Source organism: Teleopsis dalmanni, chromosome 1 (genome assembly GCF_002237135.1).
Source record: "Teleopsis dalmanni isolate 2A chromosome 1, ASM223713v2, whole genome shotgun sequence".
In the NCBI taxonomy this organism is placed as follows: Eukaryota; Metazoa; Arthropoda; class Insecta; order Diptera; family Diopsidae; genus Teleopsis; species Teleopsis dalmanni.
The window spans coordinates 118,232,514-118,248,848 of NC_051846.1; the positions used below are offsets into that span (position 1 = coordinate 118,232,514).

The window sequence follows — 16,335 nt, forward strand, 5'->3', positions numbered from 1 at the left end:
TGCTTTTCTCTATATCCAAATTGGTGGTTAGGTATTGTTCTTTTTTATTTACGTAGGGCATCAACTGTAAAACTTTTTATTTGGAAAAAGTTGTGCATTGCAAGCACACAAAGTCAATCATATATTTTAGAAAAAATGTATACAAAAAGCAAAGACTATTTCTTTGAATTTGTGTGTTTGTGTGTCCATTCAACACTAAACAACGCATCTTCGTGTTTAACTACTATTGAACGCCCTTTCCTCTCTATTTCCTCTTAACCCAAAAGAAACCAAATTTTGTAAATATAGAAACAAAAAATTGTACTTCACTGATTGCCCTTTCGTCTTGATGCAGCAAAACTATGGAAGCATAAGTTCGCAAAACAGAAAATTGTCAACATATAAATCACACAAGCACTCAAACTAGCAATATGAATAGAAAATATAGCAACAATTTCTATACTATATCACACACCTTCTCATATGCACATTCAACAGCTCTTTCGTGTGTTTCGAACACTTAAGATCATTGTGTTATACGCAGCTTTGGTTTGTCTTAAGTGTTCTACAATTCAAAGCTGATTGTGCTTTTAGCTGGCTACTCGAGCTGGCTACCATGAAATCAAAGGGAGTAAATTTTTTGTTCTGCATTCGCAATCTGTGTATTATTTGTCTGCGGTAAAACAATATGCATTACAAAATGTCTCTACAAAAAGAGTAGCTTTGAAAAAATAAAGAATAGGCGAACCCAAAAGTTAACTTTCAATTCGTTGAATTTGTGTTTCCAAAAATAAAGCTGTAGTTTATAAGCTCGTTCTAATTTAAAGCACGGCAAGTGCTTTGGTTGGTGTCACTAATTAAAATAAAAATAAGTGACAATAAAACCTGGAACTTGAGCATTGAAAGTTTGTGCAGCCTTGGCTTCTTGTGGATAAACACGATTAGTCATCGCTTCTAATTTGACAGGCACGAGTTCTAAGCCTGGCACTTGCAGTCCAAACAAATTATATACGGACTATAAACTAATTAAATAAAAATAAAAATAAAATAAAAATTCGATTATTTCCAAAGACCACTGATGAAGAGTACTTGGCAATACTCGAAACAGCGTTGTATGGTCAGCCAAACTTCAATAAAATTAAAAATAAATTTTTGTGTTTGTCCTTTATTTCTTTCTTTGTTATTCAAAAACCCCTCTAAATTTTAATAAAGTTTGTTTGTCCCCATACAAAGAAAGTCTAGCTTTTCAGCAACACGAATACTTTATTCTATTATTATTATTTTTATTATTATTATTCTTATTATTACTATGTTTTTCCTTTTTTGTTTTTGTTTTATTTTGTTTTCTATTTAATTATTAGAATATAAAATATAATATTTTACATATTTTCATTTTTACATCTTCATTTTTCTTTTTTTTCTTCTCTATATTAATTTAATTTAGTTTTACTTATATTTATATATTTAATTTAACTTAATAACAATTTATTTTAATAGTAGTTAAATTAAGTAAATCTTATAGCACACCTGCTATTTGCATAAATAACCACATATGCACATGAGCAATCAAAATCTGGAAAGAAGACTTACGATAAGCATTCTAAGTAAACGTAATGCTTATCTGGTAATACCCGCATCAAATACGTTGTAATTTTAAACCGCCTCCAATCTACCTGTGTGAACGCAGCTCAAATAACCTAGTTATAATCCTTGTACGTCTGATTGGAAATAATACGTTTCATATTGTTCCTATAACTAGGGGCAATATACACGAAACCAAAATCCAAATCGACACTGAAAACAATTTTAGGGTCATAACCAAATATTTCGAAGACAGCAAAAAAAATTACTACACATACTAACTGAAGAGTAGTAAAGCCCTTGTTGTCATCATTAACGGTATTGAGTCAGATGTAGAACTCATTGAGATAACAAATGCCCTAAGCGAAAAAGGCTTTGGCGCTAGAGCAGTTATAAATATAGTTAATAAGAATAAGGTCCCACAACCCCTGTTTAAAGTTACACTTTACCGTAGTTCCGAATGCGATAAAAAGACATTAAGACATTAAAGGATTCCAACTCCAAAAAATGTAGCAACTGCAGTGGAAATCACACCGCAAACTGCAGAGGCTGTCGTATTTATAAAGAATTGAAGCACAGGTTAGTTCTACAGAAAGAAACGTTGCGTAATCCTACAAGAAGTAACCCCATGAAATTAGTTGAAGTACCCAACCTTTAACTTTTAAGCCTGTTACACCAGATATGTCATAGTTAATGTCAGTAAATCTGACGAGCAATAAGCTCCTTCAGTTCAAAGTTACAGTTTGGAAATTATGATCTCCACTCTCATCCAGACCTTAACTCAGTTCAAGTGTACCATGCAAACTATTTTTAACGAGATAGTTAAAATGCAAAACCAATTATTGCAAATATTATTATCTAATAAAAGAGTACTTTAAAAATTTGTACATGGAATGCAAATGGCTTAAGCCAACATAAACTTGAACTCACAAAAATTTATGCCCCGAGAAAGTGTGGATGTAATGCTTTGCTCAGAAATACATCTAACAAACAAAAATTTCTTTTCTATTCCTGGTTCTTTACTCTACAAAACCAATCACCCAGATGGCAAAGCACATGGTGGTGCAGGTATTTTAATATGAAGGCGTCTGAAACACAATTTTTTAGGTACATATGCTCATAATTATATGCAAGCAACATCAATATGCCTTAAGCACGAAGGAAAAAATTTAACTTTGTGGGCAGTTTACTACCCCCCTCGCTTCAACATCACTGAGACCCAATTTACGGATTACTTCTTAACTCTAGGTGAAAGATTTCTTGCGGCGGGAGTATACAAAGCCAAGTACACGTATTGGGATGCACGACTCTGTAATCCAAAAGGAAAACAGCTCCACAATTCCATTCTAAATAGAAAAAATGCACTAGACGTAATCTCTTCTGGGCAGCTAAAATATTGGCCTGCCGATAACAATAAAATACCAGACCGAATAGACTTCGCCGTGACCAAAGGCATAAGCAAAAATTTTATCTCGACATAAACAAGCTGCGATTTGTCTTCTGACCATTCTCCAGTTATATTTTGCTTTTGATAAATTAAAATCTGCTCTAGCTGACCGAGAAGTCGGTTCACTCATTATTGGATGGATAGATTTCATGTTAAGGCAAAGAGCAGTAAACCTACAAAATGGAAGACATAGACTGAGAGGCAGAACAGTCAGAGGCTGCCCACAGGGAGGGGTGCTTTCACCATTTCTGTGGAACGTGACCATAGACTCTCTACTTCAACAGCTTGACTTCAAAGGCATACAAACAATTGGGTATGCGGACGATATAGCACTGATGGTGAATGGCAAGTTCCCAGACACCATTAGAAACGTGATGAGAGGTGATCTCAAATGCGTCGAAAAATGGTGTAGGGAACAAAGCCTGGCCATCAATGCCACGAAATCAGACACTATCCTCTTCACGAGGAAGAGAAGTCTGTCAATGGAGCCTTTACAACTTTTTGATAATAACATTCGCATATCAAAGTCGGTGAAGTATCTAGGTGTTGTCCTAGATAATAAACTGACTTGGAATGAACATGTGGATGAAAAGATCAGGAACGCGAAGAGAGCTCTATTTCAATGTAGGAGAGTGCGCGGAAGACGATGGGGGATATCCCCAAAATCGATGCACTGGATCTATACCATAATGGTCAGACCTATTATAACATATGCGTCAGTTGTCTGTTGGTGTAAAGTCACCCAAAAGACAATAAAGACGAAGTTAGATAGAGTCCAGCGACTAGCCTGTGTTGGAATAACAGGCGCTATGCGAACTGCACCAACACCGGCATTAGAAGCGATGCTAGGCTTGCTTCCGTTGGATTTACATATAAAGAAAACGGCGGCACTGGCAGCAATTCGCATGAACCAGAGCTCCACGTGGAACAACTTCGGAAAATTAGTGGGCCATCGTAAGATTCTTGATCTCGTCCAGGCCGCGGTCAAGGAAACGCAGATGCCATTGGAGACTATGAGGAGGGTTTATGGGACAGAAGTGTCCTACAGAACACTGATAGTAGACGGCCTTCTACATAATGAATGTTGAAGGAATGATATTTGCATATTTACCGATGGCTCCTTAATGGATGGCAGAGCTGGTGCTGGGGTTTACTCGAAAGAGCTAAATCTAACGTGCACTCTACATCTAGGAATATATATTTCCGTCTATCAAGCGGGACTTATGGCGGTCTCACGTGTTCTGGATCTCCTATTGGATTGTCAGGTTGTAACGACACGGATTTTCCCATTTCGTTATAATTTATGCTGGTGTATCCTCAGTCTTTTCCAGGGGGTCGCTACAATAAATTTATATTCGCGGAGACAGGACTTCTCAAAATAAAAGTAATGCGTTTAATTTTTTAAATACTGATTTATTTAAAATATTAATAATTCATTAAAATAATATGTAATAAAGAAAAGAATTCAATTAAACGTAACAAGATAAACCTGGAGATTAACTATTTATACAATTTTCAACGATTTATATAAGGTAGCTTTATATAGATTATTATTTCTTCAATCGTATTTCAATAACTTGAGATTTTAAACGCATGCAAATTCTGAAAGTATTTCTGTAGTCGTATTTCAAAGAGATTGGTTAAATTTAATTAGATATGACTTGAGATGTTTCCTTGTGACCAGCTGTATTTGGAAGCTGTCCCTGTAGAGCTCACAGTGGTGACTGATCCGGTTTCGTGGTTGTACCTTAGTATAATTTCGGTGATTATTCTGCTCGATGAGTACCTAGTGGACGAAACGGGGTTAGTGAATGTATATATGTCTTGTTATATTAAATATATATATAAAGTGTCTCCGCGCCTGGACTTAAAACCGCCCATGCACTAAACAATTATATATATATTTTAAATAGATTATACACTAGGCTTAAAACCGCCACTGTGTCAGACAATTTTTTTTTATATTTATTTCTTTTTATATATTGACATACAATGCCACCGAGTGATCATACTAGACACACTAAATTCTTAGAAAATTGCGCCGTCTTTTATACGCATCCTCTTGAACTTTTTGTGTAAAGTAACAAAGCTTTGAGTTGATCTTAGTTGATCTTACTGCACTTAACACTTTTGCACAAAAGCTCCCTTGTGCATCTTTTTGCAGCGAATTGCATTCTGATATTTTTGACGTTTGTAAATGTTTGTTTACATTTTTATAAAAAGCGGCGGTGCTCGTGGTTTTATTTTATAGTTAAATTATTTATAAATAAAATAATAAATAATTTATAAATAAATTATTATTTATTAATTTAAATAAATTTATGTGGAAAAATAATGAAGGTATGTTATATTGTTATTTTTATTTATATACCTTTTGTATTTATTATTGAAATGTTTTCTCCTAATTACAGATTACTTCACGTATTTTGTTCAAAGTGGTGGTGTTACTAAATTTATGTAGGTTGGAAATTATTACAAAATTTCCATCCTTACATTTCCCTCCTTCTCCGAGGAAAATGAATTTGCCACTATCTGCCTGCATGATTTCTGTGCCGTTTCTTTGGGCTCTTGAATATTTTGAAAAATTTATCTTGGTGTATACTAACAACATCATAGTCCTTCTGCTGAAGTACATCTAAGTTATTCATCGGCTTCTGCAGTTTTTGGGTGCTGAATGGTTTTGGAATTCCTAGACTTAGTTCCTGTACTTGTATCAGAGGATTGTCTATCTTATCCTTCGGACGTGTGGAATCATCTTTTCCTTCTTGTGACTCTTGCTTTCGTTGACTATCGTGTTTAATTGAAACTTGTTGCAATGATTGTGTCGGACTTGGAGTTTCTTGAGTCAATCGAACTCGTCTGGTATGATCTTCGATTACTGTAACCTTTCGTTGACCTTGTTGTGTTTCAATATCTTGAACTTGCTGTTGTTCTACGCATCCTTGTATATCTTGAATTTTAACTTGTGTTATATGGTGATTCCTCGTTGGACTGAGTTTTCTTGGTTGATTAGCTACCTGTGAATTTTCCTTGCCAGGACTTGGATCTCTGTGCCGTTGAATCTTGTATTTTTGCGCTTTGATTACGATTGGTTCTTTCTGTCGTTGTACTTTCTGTGTTTGAGCTTGTAATATTTGCTGAATTGGGTTCACTCGCTGTTGTTCAGATACTTCGGGATTTTCTTTGATAAATCTTGGTTTTAACTGGCTTTGTAGTTCCTGTATTTCGACTGGTAACATTTCATGGTTTGATGTGACTCGCTGTTGTCTAAATATTTTGGGATTTTCCTGGATGGGTTTTGAATCTTGCTGTGGTCCACACGTTTGAATTTGAACTTCATTTGGAAGTTTACCTACTTTGACCTGATTCTGATTGAACGATTTTAGGTTTTCTTTGAAAGGCGTGGCACGTTGCAGTGTTTGGTGTACTGATACTTGCTTCGTTTGACTTTGAAATATTTCCTGATCTGGTGTAACTTGTGCTGGTTTAAATGCTTCGGGATTCTTCTTGGTAAGTTTTGGGTCTCCTTGTCGTTGTATTTCTTGCGTCTGTGAATTTTCTCTGATGGGCCTTATGATTTGTGATCTTTGTTTAGGTTCGCATAGTTGGACTTGGACCATTTGTTGAACTTCTGTGACTTGGTTCCGATTGAATGGTTTTAGATTTTCTCTTAATGGCATGACATGTTGGATATTCTGCTGAGTTGATACTTGGTACATTTGATTTTGAAATATATCTTGATCTTGTATGATTCGTGCTGTTACTTGCTTAGCTGTCGGCTGGTTGCGTTGCTGATTACTTTTCTGCTGGTTGAGGATAGGTGACTCGGAATTTGAACTGGGAATAAGTTTGTCCTGTATCGGCGTAGTAGGTACGCATCTCATTGTATTTTCCAATACCATCGTTTGTGGATATTCAATTTCTATGCGACCAACTATCACTTCCTGTCGAACACCGCCTCGACTCACTTTATCCTGTTCTGCGCGAAGTTCTTCGAAATCATCTGCTAGTATTGCTAATTCTGTTAAGCTCGAAAAGTCTCGACGTTTGATGTACATTTGGTACTCTGTACGCATATTTCGGTATATTCGCTCCAATTGCGAATCTTGGTTCATGTCTGTGTGTCGCATAAGATATTTAATTTCTATTAAATAATCTTTAAAACTTTCTTGCTTCTTTTGCAATCGTGTTCGCACCTCGTCTTCTAATCTTTTGAAATATCTAGATGAAAGAAAAAATTTTAGAAAGTCTGTCTTGAAGCTTGACCAGAGGTTCCACTGTTTATTGTTGTTGCGGTACCACATCAGTGCTTTGTCTTCAAGCAGTATGGGCATCATCCTGGGAACTAAATTCACGTTGATGTCGTCAAGGTCCGCTACCTCTTCTATGCTTTCCACAAAATCTATTGGATCTATTCCTCCATTGTATTTTACAGACCATTTTCGTATCCGCTCCACGGTTTGTGCATACGATAAGGCCATGATGTGCTGCTTATGCGAACGTCTTGTATGTTTCTCTGTTGAACTGGCTTGAATTGGACTACGGATGAAAGTATTTAGATTTTATCTTTTGATCATGTTAGCTTGTGCCATGGTAACGTGGATATTACTTTGATTTAATTTTGAGAAGTCTGTCTGTCCCTGCTCGGGCGCCAATTGTAACGACACGGATTTTCCCGTTTCGTTATAATTTATGCTGGGGTATCCTCAGTCTTTTCCAGGGGGTCGCTACAATAAATTTATATTCGCGGAGACAGGACTTCTCAAAATAAAAGTAATGCGTTTAATTTTTTAAATACTGATTTATTTAAAATATTAATAATTCATTAAAATAATATGTAATAAAGAAAAGAATTCAATTAAACGTAACAAGATAAACCTGGAGATTAACTATTTATACAATTTTCAACGATTTATATAAGGTAGCTTTATATAGATTATTATTTCTTCAATCGTATTTCAATAACTTGAGATTTTAAACGCATGCAAATTCTGAAAGTATTTCTGTAGTCGTATTTCAAAGAGATTGGTTAAATTTAATTAGATATGACTTGAGATGTTTCCTTGTGACCAGCTGTATTTGGAAGCTGTCCCTGTAGAGTTCACAGTGGTGGCTGATCCGGTTTCGTGGTTGTACCTTAGTATAATTTCGGTGATTATTCTGCTCGATAAGTACCTAGTGGACGAAACGGGGTTAGTGAATGTATATATGTCTTGTTATATTGAATATATATATAAAGTGTATCCGCGCCTGGACTTAAAACCGCCCATGCACTAAACAATTATATATATATTTTAAATAGATTATACACTAGGCTTAAACCGCCACTGTGTCAGACAATTTTTTTTTATAGTAGTAGTAGTAGCTTTATTTTTACTTCATTTTAAAGTTATTATATTACATCGAAGTTATATAATAATTATAATACATATAATTATAATAAATATACATAAAGCTTACAGCTATGGCATTTTAGCCGTCTGCCGGAAGTTTAGATTAATCTAATAGCTAATTAACTAATAACTAATTAATCCAATTTTTATAAATATTAAATAGGTATTCTTGCTTATGAGCTCAATACAACATAAAAATTAAATTAAATTACTTTAACAAAAATAATAGATTTTATATAAGTTAATTTAAAAGTCTTCATTAATAATATTTTGCCTATATTTAAATGTAGTTTTAATAAACGCCGTTAACAATCTCCAGTTGGGGCCATTCAGTAACCGTATGGTTTCATTGACATCGAGCGCGGGTTTACCGAAGTACAGCAATCTATGTTCTTTAAAAATTGGGCATTCACCTACTAAGTGTATAACATCGCCTTTCAATTTAAGGTTGCATATCGTGCACAGCGTGTCTAGACTTTCATGCGGTACGTAGCACAATCGTAGGAGCTCGCCGCGGGTTTTGAAGTTGTCCTTATTGTTTCTAGGTCATATTGCTCGTGAAAGTAATTATTGACACCTAGATCATAATTCAACTTACTATATGCATCTCTCGATATACTGTTTCTTGCCGTTTCTACAAAATTTCTTCGTTCTTCAATACTTAGTTTCGTTATTATATTTTTTTGCCACATTTTCCAGTTTTCATTAATACTCAAATCATTAGTTATATTTAACTCGGATGCCAGATATGACCATTTTTCAAAACATAATGTTTTTTCATTTATTAGGTACTGCGCTAATGTTTTTTGAATCCTATTGTCTGGCAAATTCCTAACACGATTGATGTAATCAAAATGCAATTTTAATGTTTGAGTATATAGCGTCGGTAGACCAGTTTCTAAATGCACCATATAATTTGGGGTATTTTTCGGCAAACGAAACGTTCTCTTTATATAAAATGTCTGCAATTTTTCTACTGCGTCATATTTATCAACACCCCAGATTTGCGCTGCATAATTTAGAACTGACTTAACTGTGGCTTCAAAAACTTTGTATTTTACGGGCAGTGACACTTTCGGATTTCCTAAGACATTTATCCAGGTACAATTAATAGCCAATTTAGCTTCCTTTAACTTCTCGTTCAAGTGGTTATCGAATTTTGCGTTATATTTCATATTTATTCCTAAATATTTATAATTATTTACCACTTCTAATTGATCATCGTTAAGGTACCATTTTTCATCATTTCTCAATCTTCTAGCATGTTTCCTAAATACCATCACTTTTGATTTGTCTGTATTTATAGATAGTCCCCATAAGTTGCAATATCTATTTAATTCATCTATCATATTTAGTAACATTATTGGAGAATCTGCAAACAACACAATATCATCAGCATATAATAGTACTTTTAGGCACATATTGGCAATCGTAACACCACCAGAAAGAAATTTATTTAAGTCATCAACGAACAGTGCAAACAATATAGGGCTTAAGACACAACCTTGTCTCACTCCGGTACACGTTTGGAACCATCTCGATGTACTCCTTCCGTCCCATACTGTTGACTCATTGTTGCAGTATAGACTTTGCAGTATTTTCAAAATTTTTGTTGAAAGACCCAGCTGGCTTAGTTTGTAAAATAGTACGTTTCTTTGTATTGTATCGAAAGCAGCTTTAAGATCTACGTAAAAAACATATAACTTCTTGCTTTTTGCAATAAACTCTAGCGCTACACTAGTGATGACGAAAATATTATCTACCGTGGAGTAACCTTTTCGAAATCCAGCTTGAAATTCGCTTAATATGTTGTTTTGATCAACCCAATTTTTAATTCTGTTATACAGGAGTGTTGTAAAGACTTTAGCTGATGTATTAAGAAATGCTATTCCTCTATAATTTGCTACATTATTTGGGTCACCTTTTTTAAAAAGGGGAAATGTTATGGCTTTTTTGTAACTATCAGGTGGGGCTGCATTTTCAAATATATAATTGTATGATTCAGCCATATGCTCTATAAATTGTGGCGTGGCATATTTTAAAAACTCAGCTGGAATTCTGTTTTCACCTGCGGCTTTGTTATTTTTTAAATTCTGGAGCACTGCATAGACCTCTTCAATCTTTATTGGAGCATCTAACGCTTCATTTATTACATACGGCAGGGCATAACTGAAAGACTTGCTTACTATATTGCTATTTAACTGGTTTTTAAAATGTGCCGCCAAAGCTTCGGCGTCCACTTTAATTCCTTTTATGTAATCTGCACGATTTATTTTTTTAACTCCACTCCAAAATGATTTACTATCAGCTGCTTGGGATATCGACATTGCCATTTCATTGAAATATGACTTCCTTTTCTCATCACACAGCTTTTTGTATTCTCTGTTTACATTTTTGTATTTCTCTAAATCAGCTATAGCACCACCTTTTTTAACTGTTTTGAGCCATTTAAATGATTTCTTTCTTGCAGTTTGACATTCAAAATCATACCATTTTTGTTTCCTATTTATACCCGCCGAATTACCCTGAAACGATTTTGCTGCTTGTTTTACACAATATTGAAGAATGTCATCTCCTTCCTTCGACGCAAATGTACTACCTTCGCATGCATTAAGGGATTCTTCAAGCTTTTCTTGGTACAGATCTTTATATTTATCTTTCCATATCAGTTTCGGTAGCAACTGCATTTTATTTTCATTTGAATTAGAGGCATCTAGATTTACCATAATTTCCAGTGGCTGATGATCCGAGTATATCATGTCACGTATTTGAAACTCTTCAGTTATTATTAACCATACTCCTTTCACAAAACAATAATCTATCGTTGACCTTGCTACACCTCTGATAAACGTAAATGTACCCTCTCTGTCGCCTTTAGTGCGGCCATTTAACACGGTGACACCAAATGAATTGCAAATTTCTAGTAATTGTTTGCCATTTCTATCTACAATTGTATCCATTGCTACTCTGTGGCCCAATAATTCAGTCCACTGCATATTTGGGCTGAGTTCCAGACATTGTTCTTTGCCTATGCGTGCATTGAAGTCACCTATTATCATGACATTTTCGTTCTGAGCTTCCACTAATATTTCACATAAGTTATTGAGATCATTTAGCCAGTTATTGCAATTTAGGTAAACTGGGATTAAACATAACTTTTGATTATTAGTGGTTATCTCGATTATTGTTGAGTTCATAATGTGCTTGAACACCACAGTACCACAAAATTGCAATTGCTTTCGTACACCATACAATTTTCCTCCACTGGCTCGACCTCTATTTGTTGTTCTTGTTGCAGGCACCCAATGAAGATTGTATTCTATAAATGTGTTTTCAATATAATCTGTCTTACTTACTAAAAATGTTTCAAATAATACAAATATATCGAATTTTTTAACATACTTCATAAATTCTATAAACTTATACTTATTTGCTAAACCAGCTACATTATACGATAATATTTTAAATTTATATGCTAATTTAGTGTCTGACCTGACGGCATTTGCATTTTTTTCAATTTTTTGTTTGGCATCTTTAACGATTTCCTTTTTTACTAACAGTTTTTTGGCTGATTTATTTTTTTAAAAAGCTTGTTTTTCTCGAGCACTTCTTCCACTTCAATCTCACCATACAATTGCTTTAATTGCTCAACAGCGTCACCATCTTTGCACTTTAGTTTCTTGTTTTTATCAAAGTGCATCCATTTTCCTGATATATTTATACTGTCATTTTTAACATAAATTTTGTGAGTCTTTCTGATGACTTCCAGATCTCTTTTCAGCTGTAATAAAGCTGATTTATTTTCCTGTTTAGTCACGCTCAAGTCCTTTTCAATATAAATCGGAGTGCCATGCAGTTTTTTACCATTCTTTAAGACATCTTTTGCCATTTCTGATGTTTCCAATTCTGCAATTACGCTCACTTTATTTTTCTTTTCAAATATTACTTTTGTGTCTCGAACTTTAATACTTGTCATAGCCATTTTATCTCGGAAAATTGCCTACACATCACTTTTTTTTGCTTTATCTTTTAGTAAACCTTTCAATAGTACATTACGACTTTTACTTTGTTCGACAAGTCTTTCGATCTCCCTCCTGTCCTCATCTCTATCATTTCTTAATTGTACTAATTCTAGTTTTAGCCTTTGGTTCTCGTTCTCCAATTTTTCCATTTTCACAGACACGTTGCCTATCTGTTCTTTAAGTTCTCCTATGTCACTCTTTGATGCTAGCGTAGCTATTTGGGAATCAAAGTTGTTACTCAAGCCTGCAATATTCGATTCGAATTTATCCGTCATTTGCTGAATAGACAGCATAACATCACCGAGCGATAAGTCTGGCGAAAGCTCAGATCGCATACGTTTTTCTTGCCTCTGTGCTTGCCTATTCGGTGTGCACAGGTCCGATTTACTCGTGGCTTTTTTTGCGTCTGCTGGTGGCGATCTTTCAACTGGCATTTTATATATATATGTTTTATTTAATATTATGATATAACTGAAAAGTTAATTTTTTAATTTTTTAAATTCTGCTTGTGTTTTCTTTGAAAGCATAAAATTCGGTTTGATACACAAACCCGACAGCACAGACAAGAACCACTCAGAGCTTTATACTTAGTATATTTTCTATAATTTTGTATCGAGCTTAACGCTGAATATAATTTTAAGTTCCACTGATCGTAAGCACTTTTGTGTATATTTGGTTTTTTACTGTTGTTAAATACAACGTTAGTTTGTCCACTGAAGTCTCAATAAATAAAATTATATTATTATCAAATTTTTGCACAACATTCCAACGCGTAGTAATTACACAAACGTTTATTTTCAGTAATAAACCAATTGTCATTAGTTTCTCACGATACAACTTAAATTTTTCATTAAACTTTTCAGCGCGCGCACTTATTAGATATCATTCAATAGGGTTGCCAATCCAAACTTTATTTAATTTTTTTTTATATTTATTTCTTTTTATATATTGACATACAATGCCACCGAGTGATCATACTAGACACACTAAATTCTTAGAAAATTGCGCCGTCTTTTATACGCATCCTCTTGAACTTTTTGTGTAAAGTAACAAAGCTTTGAGTTGATCTTAGTTGATCTTACTGCACTTAACACTTTTGCACAAAAGCTCCCTTGTGCATCTTTTTGCAGCGAATTGCATTCTGACATTTTTGACGTTTGTAAATGTTTGTTTACATTTTTATAAAAAGCGGCGGTGCTCGTGGTTTTATTTTATAGTTAAATTATTTATAAATAAAATAATAAATAATTTATAAATAAATTATTATTTATTAATTTAAATAAATTTATGTGGAAAAATAATGAAGGTATGTTATATTGTTATTTTTATTTATATACCTTTTGTATTTATTATTGAAATGTTTTCTCCTAATTACAGATTACTTCACGTATTTTGTTCAAAGTGGTGGTGTTACTAAATTTATGTAGGTTGGAAATTATTACAAAATTTCCATCCTTACATTTCCCTCCTTCTCCGAGGAAAATGAATTTGCCACTATCTGCCTGCATGATTTCTGTGCCGTTTCTTTGGGCTCTTGAATATTTTGAAAAATTTATCTTGGTGTATACTAACAACATCATAGTCCTTCTGCTGAAGTACATCTAAGTTATTCATCGGCTTCTGCAGTTTTTGGGTGCTGAATGGTTTTGGAATTCCTAGACTTAGTTCCTGTACTTGTATCAGAGGATTGTCTATCTTATCCTTCGGACGTGTGGAATCATCTTTTCCTTCTTGTGACTCTTGCTTTCGTTGACTATCGTGTTTAATTGAAACTTGTTGCAATGATTGTGTCGGACTTGGGGTTTCTTGAGTCAATCGAACTCGTCTGGTATGATCTTCGATTACTGTAACCTTTCGTTGACCTTGTTGTGTTTCAATATCTTGAACTTGCTGTTGTTCTACGCATCCTTGTATATCTTGAATTTCAACTTGTGTTATATGGTGATTCCTCGTTGGACTGATTTTTCTTGGTTGATTAGCTACCTGTGAATTTTCCTTGCCAGGAGTTGGATCTCTGTGCCGTTGAATCTTGTATTTTTGCGCTTTGATTACGATTGGTTCTTTCTGTCGTTGTACTTTCTGTGTTTGAGCTTGTAATATTTGCTGAATTGGGTTCACTCGCTGTTGTTCAGATACTTCGGGATTTTCTTTGATAAATCTTGGTTTTAACTGGCTTTGTAGTTCCTGTATTTCGACTGGTAACATTTCATGGTTTGATGTGACTCGCTGTTGTCTAAATATTTTGGGATTTTCCTGGATGGGTTTTGAATCTTGCTGTGGTCCACACGTTTGAATTTGAACTTCATTTGGAAGTTTACCTACTTTGACCTGATTCTGATTGAACGATTTTAGGTTTTCTTTGAAAGGCGTGGCACGTTGCAGTGTTTGGTGTACTGATACTTGCTTCGTTTGACTTTGAAATGTTTCCTGATCTGGTGTAACTTGTGCTGGTTTAAATGCTTCGGGATTCTTCTTGGTAAGTTTTGGGTCTCATTGTTGTTGTATTTCTTGCGTCTGTGAATTTTCTCTGATGGGCCTTATGATTTGTGATCTTTGTTTAGGTTCGCATAGTTGGACTTGGACCATTTGTTGAACTTCTGTGACTTGGTTCCGATTGAATGGTTTTAGATTTTCTCTTAATGGCATGACATGTTGGATATTCTGCTGAGTTGATACTTGGTACATTTGATTTTGAAATATATCTTGATCTTGTATGATTCGTGCTGTTACTTGCTTAGCTGTCGGCTGGTTGCGTTGCTGATTACTTTTCTGCTGGTTGAGGATAGGTGACTCGGAATTTGAACTGGGAATAAGTTTGTCCTGTATCGGCGTAGTAGGTACGCATCTCATTGTATTTTCCAATACCATCGTTTGTGGATATTCAATTTCTATGCGACCAACTATCACTTCCTGTCGAACACCGCCTCGACTCACTTTATCCTGTTCTGCGCGAAGTTCTTCGAAATCATCTGCTAGTATTGCTAATTCTGTTAAGCTCGAAAAGTCTCGACGTTTGATGTACATTTGGTACTCTGTACGCATATTTCGGTATATTCGCTCCAATTGCGAATCTTGGTTCATGTCTGTGTGTCGCATAAGATATTTAATTTCTATTAAATAATCTTTAAAACTTTCTTGCTTCTTTTGCAATCGTGTTCGCACCTCGTCTTCTAATCTTTTGAAATATCTAGATGAAAGAAAAAATTTTAGAAAGTCTGTCTTGAAGCTTGACCAGAGGTTCCACTGTTTATTGTTGTTGCGGTACCACATCAGTGCTTTGTCTTCAAGCAGTATGGGCATCATCCTGGGAACTAAATTCACGTTGATGTCGTCAAGGTCCGCTACCTCTTCTATGCTTTCCACAAAATCTATTGGATCTATTCCTCCATTGTATTTTACAGACCATTTTCGTATCCGCTCCACGGTTTGTGCATACGATAAGGCCATGATGTGCTGCTTATGCGAACGTCTTGTATGTTTCTCTGTTGAACTGGCTTGAATTGGACTACGGATGAAAGTATTTAGATTTTATCTTTTGATCATGTTAGCTTGTGCCATGGTAACGTGGATATTACTTTGATTTAATTTTGAGAAGTCTGTCTGTCCCTGCTCGGGCGCCAATTGTAACGACACGGATTTTCCCGTTTCGTTATAATTTATGCTGGGGTATCCTCAGTCTTTTCCAGGGGGTCGCTACAATAAATTTATATTCGCGGAGACAGGACTTCTCAAAATAAAAGTAATGCGTTTAATTTTTTAAATACTGATTTATTTAAAATATTAATAATTCATTAAAATAATATGTAATAAAGAAAAGAATTCAATTAAACGTAACAAGATAAACCTGGAGATTAACTATTTATACAATTTTCAACGATTTATATAAGGTAGCTTTATATAGATTATTATTTCT

At 34.7% G+C, this 16,335-nt stretch overlaps 1 protein-coding gene across 1 annotated transcript; it reads right to left on the minus strand.

Annotated features, from left to right (window-relative positions):
• Window positions 1–13,916: 13,916 nt before the first annotated feature.
• Window positions 13,917–15,869, minus strand: LOC119665706. Its single transcript, XM_038074942.1, has 3 exons — window positions 15,667–15,869; window positions 15,006–15,609; window positions 13,917–14,891 (listed from the first exon to the last, which is right to left on the minus strand). The coding sequence occupies exons 1-3, from the start codon at window positions 15,867–15,869 to the stop codon at window positions 13,917–13,919; spliced, it is 1,782 nt and encodes a 593-aa protein (XP_037930870.1).
• Between the last annotated feature and the right edge of the window lie 466 nt (window positions 15,870–16,335).